Here is a 14,441-nt window from a genome sequence, read left to right on the forward strand (position 1 = left end):
TTCAGAAATGTTTCACATTCTTCTTGTCAATAAACTATTATCAAAAAAAAATTTGCGGTGGGATAAAGCTTTCTTGCATTGCAATTATATTACTTTGTATATTCTGAGGTTCTATAGGATTGAGGCTGCTTTGAATCACTCCCAATTTTACCCTATGAGGTCTTACCTCTACTGAATGTCATTATTTGTTCACTGCAAATACATGGTACAAGGCAAGTCATAAGTGAGCATGGGGTAAATTTCCATGGAATGAAGAAAGAATCAGTGGTAGAGATTCCTTAGACATGCATATTTATTTAACAAGCTTGTTCACTATCTATACTGCAGAGACTAGACAATCCTTTTAAGGGTTGGTCTGGAGATTTCAGGAAAACCTTGTTAAGAGAAATGAGTCTCAAACATTTGATTGCTCTGTGTCTGTGGAGAGAAGAGGAAAGCACACAATATGAGTTAGAACTTTTCAAGGAGGGAATATAATTATAATTGGGTAAGGATATCAGGGCTTGTTAAAAGAAACCGAACTGGCAATAGTTGAGAATGGGATCCATCAGATATTAGCCTTAAATAAGTATTAATTCTTCTGATATAGGAATTAGAGAAGTCTTCCAGAGTGTTAATGCTCTACTCCCAAGATGTACATTTCTGTATTATAGGGCAATGTGAACAATCTGAGATCAATTCAAAGATGTAGATGATTTTATGTTTAGGAGGAGTGGTTTTGACCTTCAGTGCAAATGACTTGCCTGTGTTGCAGGGGGCACTGTATTCAGCAAAAGCTGCTTCATCTGAAAGAAACAACAGAACAGCTTGAAATTAGGAGCTGCAGAGGGACAGAGTTTTGTGAGAGGCTTTGACACATTAGGACTGCAAACTGTCCTGAGTCATAAATTGCACAACTGCAGAAATGTCAGCTTTCTAGGGAAATAGGAAATTTCTACTTTTGATATCTTTGATATACTCCTAGGAGAGAATCACTGTGGGTATGTACACTTTCAGTTATCCTTCCATATTTGGTTATTTTATTCTTTCTTCTTTAAAAAGGATTTGAAATTTATTTATTGACAGAGAGAGAGAGCGAGAGAGGGTGAGAGAGAGAAAGAGAGCACAAGAGAGAAATTTTCCATGGTATTGCTGAGGCCAAAGTCTTGAATGAGCCAGGAATTCAATCCATCTCTCTTCATGTGGGTGGCAGGAGCTCAATCACTTGGGCCATGACCCAGGATTCACATTAGCAGGAAGCTGAAGTTAGGAGCTGTAACTGGGAATGAAAACCAGGCACTCCAAAGTGGGAAACAGGCATCTTAATCACCTGGTTAAATGCCCGTCCCCATAACACATCTTATATTTTTCTCCTAGTCTGAAACACTTGGCCTGTTCCTCTCCACCAATCATAATAATAGCCATATTTTAGTCTCCAACTCAAAAGTTACTTTCTTTGGTCTTAGTGTGATCACTTGGGTTTTGATTCACTCCATCTCTAATCTCCTATTATAATTACTTGTATGCTATTATTCCTAAGGCTCTTCTTCATTGGCTTTCATTGCTATATTATCTTTTAAAAGAGATTTATGTATCCTTTTGTAGCACTTGTTTATAAAACTCTTGGAATATTTTGCATCATTGATAGTCTTATAGGTCATTTTTAGAATAGGTTTATAGGCCAAGAAGACAAGAATATTGTCTAGGTGACAGAACAAACTGCAAAAACAACTTAAAAATATTTACCACATTCTGGCAGAGCCACGATGGCGGAATAGTGAGGGCGCGCACTGATAGTCCGGGAAGATAGTTTAATAAATGTGGAATTACTGTAGCCTCAGGAAAATGCTCAGGAAAAAATTGCAGAGGAAACTCTTCTGGATCTAGTGGATGTGACATGGAGGACCAACAGGGAGAGCAAGGTCGCCCGCCACATGGAAGCCAAGCTGCGGGATCGAGCCACAGAAGCCAAGCCACAGAAGCCGAGCTGCAGGGTCTGCACGCTAGCGCTGGAAGGGGAGGTGAGACAAAAACCTCGGTAACCCGAGACATTGGTGGGGAAAGGCAGAAAGAGCCTACAGGGAACAAGGCCTGAAGCCCCACTGGGGAAAGTTCACCAGGCTGACTGGAAGAGAGAAAAAAAGGAATAAATTAGGGGAACTGGCACGGACATTATCCTCTCTCTCCACTCACCTTACAAAGCCGAGCAAGACAAAGAGTAGGCACCATTTTATGTATGTAAAGCAGCGCCCGCCATTAGCCAAGCAGAAAAACCTGACTCTGGTGGGGAGAAATAACAGGAGGTTAAGACCTAGTGAAAGTGTGGAGCTAACAACCTGAGACTGTGAAAATCTGAGGGGGTGGCGAGAGAACTCATCGAGTACACAAACTTGGTAACCTGGGCAACCTGGTGAGAGACTGCAGAGAAAATTGAGGCCACACTGAGGGCTGCATAAACTCTTTGTGTGGTCCCAGGGGTAGGCAGACAAATACCCACAGGGTCCAGATTTCATACATCAACTACCCTCAATTCCACTCAGCTGTGTGGAATTACTTCCCAACTGAGTCAAAAAAAAAAAAAAAAGAAGAGAGAGCGAGAGAAGAATCTGGGTGAGTCACCTTTGGCACACCCTTAACCCTGAAGAACCAAACAGAGCTCTCTGGACACACCCATCTCAGACTCTAAGAATCCATCAAAAGCAGACAGTCCACTTAATCTAGAGTCACAGTATAATGAGAACAAACACCACACTGAACAAACCAAAGAATATCTCCAGTATGCCAAACAACAAATGCAGAAACTGAGGCAACAATAACAAGGAAGACACTATGATGCCCCCAAATGAAATAGACACCACAATTCAAGATTATGAAGATGATGAGATAGAAGAAATGCAAGAAGCAGATCTCAAAAAATTGAGAAGAACATTAAGAAGTTCTCAAAAACAAATTCTTGAACTACAGAAATTCTTAATGGAAAAAATAGAAAATCTCTCTCACGAAAATGAAATATTAAGGAGGAATCAAAATGAAATGAAACAACTGTAGAACATGAAACTGTGATAGTGATGAGAAATCATAATGAAATGAATTCAATAGATCAAATGACAAACACATTAGAGAGCCTTAAAAACTGAATGGGTGAAGCAGAAGAGAGAATATCAGACTTAGAAGACAGAGCACAGGAAAATATACAGTCAGACCAAAGAAAAGAAGAGGAAATTAGAAATCTAAAAAACATTGTCGGGAATCTTCAGGATACTATTAAAAAAACCCAACATTCCAGTTCTAGGAGTTCCTGAAGGCATGCAGAGGGAGAAAGGATTAGAAGGCCTTTTTAGTAAGATACCAGCAGAAAATTTCCCAGGTTTGGAGAAGGACAGAGACATCCTAGTACAGGAAGCTCATAGAGTCCCTAATAAACATGACCAAAAGAGATCCTCACCACGACATGCTGTAATTAAACTCACCACAGTGAAACATAAAGAAAAGATCCTAATATGTGCAAGAGAGAAACGTCAGATTACTCTCAGAGGATCTCCAATCAGACTCACAGCTGACTTCTCATCAGAAACCCTACAAGCTAGGAGGGAATGGCGAGATATAGCCCAGGTACTAAGAGAGAAAAACTGCCAGCCCAGAATATTACATCCTTCAAAGCTCTCATTTGTGAATGAAGGTGAAATAAAGACCTTTCATAGCAAACAGAAATTGAAAGAATTTGTCACCACTCATCTACCCCTGCAAAAGATGCTTAAAGATGTGTTACACAGAAACACAGAAACATGGTCATCAATATGAAAGAAGGTGAAGGAAGGAAACCTCACACCAAAAGATCACAGGAAGTTCAAAACATATATTAGAAAATATCTTTGGCAAATGGCAGGGCAAAGATATTACTTATCAATAGTCACATTGAACATTAATGGCCTCAACTGTCCAGTTAAAAGACACCGATTGGCTGATTGGGTTAAGGAACAAAACCCATCTATTTGCTGCTTACAAGAAACACATCTTTCCAACAAAGATGCATACAGACTGAAAGTGAAAGGCTGGAAAAAGATATTCTATGCCAACAGAAATGAAAAATGAGCGGGCGTAGCCATCTTAATATCGGACAACATAAACTTTACCACAAAAACTGTTAGGAGAGACAAAGAGGGGCACTATATAATGAATAAGGGATCAATTCAACAGGAAGATATAATGATTATCAATGTATATGCACCTAATTACAGGGCAATGGTTTATTTAAAAGATTTGTTAAGGGACTTAAAGGGAGACTTAGACCCCAGTACAATAGTACTGGGGGACTTCAATACTCCACTCTCAGAAATAGACAGATCAACAGAACAGAAGATCAACAAGGAGACAGTAGATTTAAATGACACTATAGCCCAAATGGATCTAACAGATATCTACAGAACTTTTCATCCTACACAGAAAGCATTTACATTCTTCTCAGCAGTACATGGAACCTTCTCAAGGATTGATCACATACTAGGCCATAAAGCAAGTCTCAGCAAATTCAAAAGAATTAGAATCATACCATGCAGCTTCTCAGACCAAAAAGGAATGAAGTTGGAAATTAGCAACTCAGGAATCCCTAGAGCATATGCAAACACATGGAGATTGAATAATATGCTCCGGAATGAACAATGGGTCATAGAAGAAATTAAAAGAGAAATCAAAAATTTTCTGGAAGTAAATGAGGATAACAACACAACATATCAAAACTTATGGGATACAGCAAAAGCAGTGTTAAGAGGAAAGTTTATCTCCATAGGTGCCTAATCAAGAAATTAGAAAGGCACCAAATAGATGAGCTTTCAATGCATCTCGAGGATCTAGAAAATCTGCAGCAAACCAAACCCAAATCTAGTAGGAGAAGAGAAATAATTAAAATCAGAGAAGAAATCACAGGATTGAATCCAAAAAAAATTACAAAAAATCAGCCAAGTGAAGAGCTGGTTTTTTGAAAAAATAAACAAAATTGACACCCCATTGGCCCAACTAACTAAAAAAAAGAAAAGACCCAAATCAATAAAATCAGAGATGAAAAAGGAAACGTAACAACAGACACCACAGAAATAAAAAGAATCATCAGAAATTACTACGAGGACTTGTATGCCAGCAAACAGGGAAATCTATCAGAAATGGATAGATTCCTGGACACATGCAACCTACCTAAATTGAACCAGGAAAACATAGAAAACCTAAACAGACCCATAACTGAGACAGAAATTGAAACAGTAATAAAGGCCCTCCCAACAAAGAAAAGCCCAGGACCAGATGGATTGACTGCTGAATTCTACCAGACATGTAAAGAAGAACTAACTCCAATTCTTCTCAAACTATTCAGAACAATCAAAAAAGAGGGAATCCTCCCAAATTCTTCCTATGAAGCCAGCATCACCTTAATTCCTAAGCCGGAAAAAGATGCAGCATTGAAAGCAAATTACAGACCAATATCCCTGATGAACATAGATGCAAAAATCCTCAATAAAATTCTCGCCAATAGAACGCAACAACACATCAGAAAGATCATCCACCCAGACCAAGTGGGATTTATCCCTGGTATGCAGGGATGGTTCAATGTTTGCAAAACAATCAATGTGATTCACCACATTAACAGACTGCAAAAGAAAAACCATATGATTATCTCAATAGATGCCGAGAAAGCATTTGATAAAATACAACACCCATTCATGATGAAAACTCTAAGCAAACAGGGTATGGAAGGAACATTCCTCAATACAATCAAAGCAATTTATGAAAAACCCACGGCCAACATCCTATGGAATGGGGAAACGTTGGAAGCATTTCCACTGAGATCTGGTACCAGACATGGATACCCACTCTCACCACTGCTATTCAATATAGTTCTGGAAGTTTTAGCCAGAGCCATCAGGCAAGAAAAAGAAATTAAAGGGATACAAATTGGGAAGGAAGAAGTCAAACTATCCCTCTTTGCAGATGATATGATTCTTTATTTAGGGGATCCAAAGAACTCTACTAAGAGACTATTGGAACTCATAGAAGAGTTTGGCAAAGTAGCAGGATATAAAATCAATGCACAAAAATCAACAGCCTTTGTAGACACAGGCAATGCCATTGCTGAGGAAGAACTTCTAAGATCAATCCCATTCACAATAGCTACAAAAACAATCAAATACCTTGGAATCAACTTAACCAAGGACGTTAAAGATCTCTACGATGAAAATTACAAAACCTTAAAGAAAGAAATCGAAGAGGATACCAAAAAATGGAAAAAACTTCCATGCTCATGGATTGGAAGAATCAACATCATCAAAATGTCCATTCTCCCAAAAGCAATTTACAGATTCAATGCAATACCAATCAAGATACCGAAGACCTTCTTCTCAGATCTGGAAAAAAAGATGCTAAAATTCATATGGAAACACAGGAGATCTCGAATAGCTAAAGCAATCTTGTACAACAAAAACAAAGCCAGAGGCATCACAAACCAGATTTCAGGACATACTACAGGGCAGTTGTTATCAAAACAGCATGGTACTGGTACAGAAACAGATGGATAGACCAATGGAACAGAATAGAAACACCAGAAATCAATCCAGACATCTACAGCCAACTTATATTTGATTAAGGATCCAAAACCAATACCTGGAGTAAGGACAGTCTATTCAATAAATGGTGCTGGGAAAACTGGATTTCCACGTGCAGAAGCATGAAGCAAGACCCCTACCTTTCACCTTACACAAAAATCCACTCCACATGGATTAAATACTTAAATCTACAACCCAACACCATCAAATTATTAGAGAGCATTGGAAAAACCCTGCAAGATATAGGTACTGGCAAAGACTTCTTGGAAAATACCCCAGAAGCACAGGCAGTCAAAGCCAAAATTAACATTTGGGATTGCATCAAATTGAGAAGTTTCTGTACTGCAAAAGAATCAGTCAGGAAAGCAAAGAGTCAACCGACAGAATGAAAAAAAATATTTGCAAACTATGCAACAGATAAAGGGTTTATAACCAGAATCTACAAAAAAATCAAGAAACTCCACAACAACAAAACAAACAACCCACTTAGGAGATGGGCCAAGGACCTCAATAGACATTTTTCAAAAGACGAAATCCAAATGGCCAACAGACACATGAAAAAATGTTCAAGATATTTAGCAATCAGGGAAATGCAAATCAAAAGCACAATGAGGTTTCACCTCACCCCAGTTAGAATGGCTCACATTCAGAAATCTACCAACAACAGATGCTGGAGAGGATGTGGGGAAAAAGGGACACTAATCCACTGTTGGTGAGAACGCAAACTGGTTAAGCCACTATGAAATCAGTCTGGAGATTCCTCAGAAACCTGGATATAACCTTTTCATACAACCCAGCCATCCCACTCCTTGGAATTTACCCAAAGGAAATTAAATTGGCAAACAAAAAAACTGTCTGCACCTTAATGTTCATTGCAGCTCAATTCACAATAGCTAAGACCTGGAATCCACATAAATGCCCATTAACAGTAGACTGGATAATGAGATTATGTGAATGTACTCTATAGGATACTATACAGCAGTCAAAAACAATGAAATCCGGTCATTGGCAACAAGATGGAGGAATCTGGAAAACATCATGCTGAGTGAAATAAGCCAGTCCCAGAGGGACAAATATCATATGTTCTCCCTGATCAGCAAGAACTAACTGAGCACCAAAGGGGAAACCTGTTGAAGTGAAATGGACACTATGAGAAACAGTGACTTGATCAGCTCTTGTCCTGACTGTTGATGTACAATGTAATACTTTATCCATTTTAGTATTTTTTTTGTTCTAGTACTATTGGTTGAACTCTGTAATTAACACACCATTATTCTTAGGTGTTTAAATTGTAACTGAAAAGTGATCCCTGTTAGGAATTTGGAAAACATTATGCTGAGTGAAATAAGGCAGTCCCAAAGTGACAAATATCATACGTTCTCCCTGATCAGTGACAACTAACCGAGCACCAAAAAGGAAACCTTTTAAAGTGAAATGAACACCATGGGAAATGGTGACTTGATCAGCCCTTGCCCTGACTGTTAATGAACAACTTAATAAGTTATCCCTCTTAGTGTTTTTTTTTGTTTGTTTGTTCTACTTAATACTTTTGTTTGAATTCTGTAATCAATACACAGTTATTAAGATCTAAGATCACTGAAAAGTGATCCCTGTTAAATACAAGAGTGGGAATAAGAGGGGGAAGAGATGTGCAATTTGGGACATGCTCAAGCTGACTTGCCCCAAACGGTAGAGTTAGAAACATACCAGGGGATTCCAATTCAATCCCATCAAGGTGGCATGTACCAATGCCATCTCACTAGTCCAAGTGATCAATTTCTGTTCACAATTGATTATAATGATAGGACTAAGAGCCAAAGGGATCACATAAACAAGACTAGTGTCTGCAAATGCTAACTGTTAGAATAAAAAAGGGAGAGAACGATCCAACATGGGAAGCGAGATACACAGCAGACTCATAGAATGGCAGATGTCCTAAACAGCACTCTGGCCTCAGAATTAGCCCTTAAGGCATGTAGATCTGACTGAAAAGCCCATAAGAGTATTTCAAGCATGGAAAGCCAAGCACTCTGGCAAAAAAAAAAAATGACCTAAATGAAAAATCTCCACGAATGAGATCCCAGTAGAAAGAACAGGTCATCAAAGAAGGAGGTACCCTTCTTTGAAGGGAGGAGAGAACTTTCACTCTGACTACGACCTTGTCTAAATATGATTAGAGTCAGTGAACTCAAAAGGCTTCCATAGCTATGCAACTCATGACAAGAGCCTAGGGTGATTACTGATGCCATAAACAAGAGTGTCAATTTGTTAAGTCAACAACAGGAGTCACTGTGCACTTACTGCTCATGTAGGATCTCTGTCGTAAATGTGTTGTACATTGTGATTTAATGCTATAACTAGTACTCAAACAGTATTTTTCACTTTGTGTTTCTATGTGGGAGCAAACTGTCAAAATCTTTACTTAATATATATTAAACTGATCTTCTGTATATAAAGAGAATTGAAAATGAATCTTGATGTGAATGGAAGGGGAGAGGGAGCGGGAAAGGGGATGGTTGCAGGTGGGAGGGAAGTTATGGGAGGGGGAAGCCATTGTAATTCATAAGTTGTACTTTGGAAATTTATATTCATTAAATAAAAGTTTAAAAAATATTTACCACATTCTAATTCCTTTATTATGAATTGGTAATTTATTTAGGATTCTTTGTACTATCTTACTCACCTGTCTCATAGTAATCATAGACTTTCACAAGTGCAGGTTTCAGGTTTCTTACAGGGATGTCTTGCAGAACAGTGAAAGAAAAGTTCAACATCTGATTGGTAACCTAAGAAAGGAAAGAGTAACACTCTAGAACCTGGGAGGCCTCATTTTTTTTCTTTTACATGACTCTGTTTCATCCTCTGAGAAATAACTCTAAGTTGGCAGATGATGTTCACTTTCAACCTCACTGTGCCTCTAACTGCTCACACATGTGGTTGGAAACCAAGAGTCAAGAGTATAAAACTGAGCAACTAGAGCAGAGGGTCTAAGAGCAGTTGAGAAATTTATGCCTTTTAAATAATTAAAGTATCTTGGCTTTCCATGCCTGAAATACTCTCATGGGCTTTTCAGCCAGATCCGAATGCCTTTAGGCCTGATTCTGAGGCCAGAGTGCTATTTAGGACATCTGCCATTCTATGAGTCTGCTGAGTATCTCACTTCCCATGTTGGATCACTCTCCCCTTTATTTATTCTATCGGTTAGTGTTAGCAGGTACTAGACTTGTCCATGTGCTCCCTTTGACTCCCAGTCCCTCCACCATGACCAACTGTGAACTGAAACTGATCACCTGGAACAGTGAGATGGCATTGGTACATGCCACCTCGATGGGATTGAATTGGAATCCCCTGGTATGCTTCCAACTCCACCACTTGGGGCAAGTCAGCCTGAGCATGTCCCAAATTATACATCTCTTCCCTCTCCCATTCCCACCACCATGTTCAACAGGGATCACATTTCAGTTAATTTTCAACACTTAAGAATTACTGTGCATCAATTACAGATCTAAACCAGTCATATTAAGTAGAACAGATAAAAAAACTACTAAGAGGGATAATGTATTAAGTTGTTCATTAACAGTCAGGGCTATGCTGATCAAGCCACTGTTTCCCATAGTGTCCACCTCACTCCAACAGGTTTCCCTCTTGGTGTTCAGTCAGTCGTCACCGATCAGGGAGAACATATGGTATTTGTCCCTTTGGGACTGGCTTATTTCACTCAGCATGATGTGTTCCAGATTCCTCCATTTTGTTGCAAATGACTGGATTTCGTTGTTTCTTACTGCGGTATAGTATTCTAAAGAGTACATATCCCATAATTTCTTTATCCAGTTTATCGTTGATGGGCATTTAGGTTGGTTCCAGGTCTTAGCTATTGTGAATTGAGCTGCAATAAACATTAGGGTGCAGACCGCTTTTTTGTTTGCCAATTTAAATTCCTTTGGGTAAATTCCAAGGAGTGGGATGGCTGGGTCGAACGGTAGGGTTATCTTCAGGTTTCTGAGGAATCTCCAGACTGACTTCCATAGTGGCTTCACCAGTTTGCTTTCCCACCAACAGTGGGTTAGTGTCCCTTTATCCCCACATCCTCGCCAGCATCTGTTGTTGGTAGATTTCTGCATGTGAGCCATTCTAACCGGGGTGAGGTGAAACCTCATTGTGGTTTTGATTTGCATTTCCCTGATTGCTAATGACCTTGAACATTTTTTCATGTGCCTGTTGGCCATTTGGATTTCCTCTTTTGAAAAATGTCTATTGAGGTCCTTGGCCCATCTCTTAAGTGGGTTGTTGGTTTTGTTTTTGTGGAGTTTCTTGATCTCTTTGTAGATTCTGGTTATTAACCCTTTATCTGTTGCATAGTTTGCAAATATTTTTTCCCATTCTGTCAGTTGTCTCTTCACTCTCCTGACTGTTTCTTTTGCAGTACAGAAACTTCTCAATTTGATGCAATCCCAATAGTTGATTTTGGCTTTGACTGCCTGTGCCTCCCGGGTCTTTTCCAGAAATTCTTTGCCTGTGCCAATATCTTGAAGGGTTTCTCCAATGTTCTCTAGTAACTTGATGGTGTCAGGTCGTAGATTTAGGTATTTCAGGAATGGAAAGCCAAGACACTCTGGCAAAAGATCTCTGTGAGTGAGATCCCAGTGGAAAGAACAGGTCATCAAAGAAGGAGGTACCTTTCTCTGAAGGGAGGAGAGAACCTCCACTTTGACTATGACCTTGTCTAAACAAGATAAGAGTCGGAGAACTCAGAGGGCTTCCATAGCCTTGGAAACTCATGACTGGAGCATAGGGAGATTACTGATGCCATAGACAGGAGTGTCAATTGGTAAAGTCAACAACAGGAGTCACTGTGCACTTACTCCTCATGTAGGATCTCTATCCTTAATGTGCTGTACATTGAGATTTAATGCTATAACGAGTACTCAAACAATATATTTCACTTTGTGTTTCTATGGGGGTGCAAACTGTTGAAATCCTTACTTAATGCATACTAAACTGATCCTCTGTAAAAAAAAAAAAAAAAAGAAAAAGAAATTATCAATTCCGAACTTGACTCTCACTGGGATTAAACATGACAATAGGTCTGATCTGATTTCATCATCATTTAAAAAAAATCATCTATTATTTTTCACTTTATGTTTCTGTGTGGGAGCAAACTGTTAAAATCCATACTTGATGTATACTAAGCTGATCTGTATATTAAGATAATCGAAAATGAATCTTGATGTGAATGGAAGGGGAGAGGGAGTGGGAAAGGGGAGGGTTGTGGGTGGGAGGGACGGTATGGGGGGGAAGCCATTGTAATCCATAAGTCGTACTTTGGAAATTTATATGCATTAAATAAAAGTTTAAAAAAAAAGAAATTAAAAAAAAATAAAAAAAATTAAAAAAAAATAATTAAAGTAATACATATACCCCCATAATGTCCAAAGAATGACTCGGCCCATAATAAGAGATTATTTTTAATGTCAGATTGACTCTAAACATATTAATATGTACAAATTATTCAGGAAGCAGACATTCCTTGGGGTGGGGTTCTTGTTTTGCTCATGAATTCAATGCATTATATTATAATAAAACTTTGATTAACATATAGAGAGTGATAGCATACTTGCCATATCTATGTATATTGTCTATAGATAATCTATCTTCTAATTTTTCACATACATATATGTTTAGATCAGGTTGATATAATCACCAACCAACCCTGGGAATGCTTTTTGTCCTTAAACATCACCTCTCGATGTGGCTGCTAGATGATCAGGCTTGTTGAAAAGGGTGTAAGCAGAAATACTCATATTCTCATTTTATTATAAACAGTGCATACCCACTAGCTTCCCTTCCTTCTCAGGGAAGCATGCACTGAGGAGAGAGAATTGAAAATATCATCTAGTGAGAACAGAGGGGATGTATGCACTTTCTCACAGTCATTCTTATGACTGATCTTCACATGCCATATGCCTCTCACCTAGAAAGATCAGTAACCTGAGTGTTTTTAGGGAGTCGGTGGGGCTCTCACCTGTTCCAAATAAATCAAGACATTGTTGTTGCTCACTTCTGTCCTGCTCACATGGTTAGATCTTTTAAGCTGAGGAAAAGTAGAGAAATCACCAATGTTACTGATAAATGAAGCCTCTGAGGTTTAAAGAGACGAATGTCCTATCAGACTGAATTCAATAGAAAAATGAATCCAAGATTAAACTTCCCTAAAAGAGTTTGTCTGGTAAAATGAAAATATAGTAAAGAAAATTGTTAGTAACACTACATTAGATACAAAAGTGTGACTAAGTCATAGATATTTTTGACTTTTGCTTGAAGATAAAAGAGAAGAATCCTCAAGTTGGATAGTTACTCCTCTGAGATTAAATATGAAGATATATTTCTTTACTCTAACTGACATTGATTTCAGTTTTCTCTAAATTTTCACAGAATAAAGACTATAACAGCAATTTTGATATTTGATGCTATCTAACCTTGAGATGTTATTTAACAGTTTCAAATTTCCATTTGCTCTATCCTTAAGTAGAATACAGGATTAATTGATTTACACACAATTGTTATATTTCTTTTATTGACACCTAGCACAATGTTAAATGTATACTTGGTATCGTGTAAGTTCAATGTTCTTAGATTAGGACCAGTGTTCCTTTGATACAGGTTGACATCAATAAAATTGATGGAACAAAGACAGTAAGCCTCAGCTGGTTTGCTCACTGCCCAAAAGATCCACAAACATTGGAATTAATTCCTTCCCCTTGAGTTTCAATTGGGTCTCATACCCTATTGCCTTCATACCCTGCCCAGCATTCTTTTCCAGGTTCCCAAGGCCCTACTCCATTCCAGGAATCTACCTTTGCCTGCTACCTCCTACTCCCACCCCCATCCTTAGCCCTTCTAAAATATAAAAAGGCCCAGCCAGCCCCTGGGGGTCAGGGCCTTCTGCCACATGTTCCAACCTGTGCACACTGGCAGTTGGTCACCCACCTCTGCAAATTTATTTTCTCTGAGTAAATTTGGCCTGGCTGTAAATTTGTACACTGCCTCCTCTCTATTCTGTGCCTCTTTTCCTAACAAGAATGCTATGGCTATGGTCTTAAACTAAGGACATGGGAAGCCCAGTATGTGTGTAGTGTCTACTTACCATTTTCACTGTTGGTGGTTTCAATGGGATGAAACCAGATATCATTTTTATATCAACAATCACCATGTTGGAGACTTGACGGCTTCCTATGTAACTATAGATACAAAAAGGAAAGAGATACACTTCACTCTATTTTGAATCCTGTCTTCTTTTAAGTTCCAGAATTAGTTCTAAAATTTTATCATAAGTTTTCTAATAATCTTTAGGACCTTCCATCCCTGGAAATAGGTAGCCTTTACTGCCAATATGAGTGATTCTCAAAGCATTCCTAACAGACACCTACAGGATTTCATTAAAACGTAAAAAGCAAAACAAAAGAGCCAAAAACAAAAATAGATGCCCAAGCACAGATCTCGAAATAATTAATTGAACCTCCGAGAGAGTCTGCATTTTTAAACAAACTGTACAGAGTATGCTAACCAGAGTTTGGAATCTCTAGTATATGCCTTTTCTTTGGAACTTATGTTATTAATATTTTTTTTATTTTATGATACATTTTATTAAGTTACATATTTTAGTCATGATTTCAGAGCTTTTGGAAACAACAAAAATATTTTAAAGTTATAGATAATAAAGTAAATCTTATTTTTAATTTTACTTAGTAGTGATAAGGACACCAAATTTGATTGGTTGTTATGATACTATGGCATAGGAGATGAAATAGTGCATTGAAGTAATTATAATGATAGAATATTTGGTAATTACTTCAGGGGGCATTTTAATGCCATATG

General features: G+C 38.3%; 1 protein-coding gene across 1 annotated transcript in view; it reads right to left on the reverse strand.

Moving 5' to 3' along the window:
• Positions 1-268: 268 nt before the first annotated feature.
• The window catches only part of LOC100353095 (alpha-2-macroglobulin), a 66,770-nt gene continuing 52,597 nt past the window's right edge, over positions 269-14,441 (reverse strand). Inside the window, exons 32-36 of the mRNA XM_070048340.1 lie at positions 13,711-13,804; positions 12,589-12,657; positions 9,250-9,352; positions 744-785; positions 269-417 (exon numbers count right to left, since the gene is read on the reverse strand). Coding sequence (XP_069904441.1) covers positions 395-417; positions 744-785; positions 9,250-9,352; positions 12,589-12,657; positions 13,711-13,804 — 331 coding nt within the window. The 3' untranslated portion in view covers positions 269-394. The remainder of the gene's footprint in view (positions 418-743; positions 786-9,249; positions 9,353-12,588; positions 12,658-13,710; positions 13,805-14,441) is intronic.

Source organism: Oryctolagus cuniculus, chromosome 9 (assembly GCF_964237555.1).
Source record: "Oryctolagus cuniculus chromosome 9, mOryCun1.1, whole genome shotgun sequence".
NCBI lineage: Eukaryota > Metazoa > Chordata > Mammalia > Lagomorpha > Leporidae > Oryctolagus > Oryctolagus cuniculus.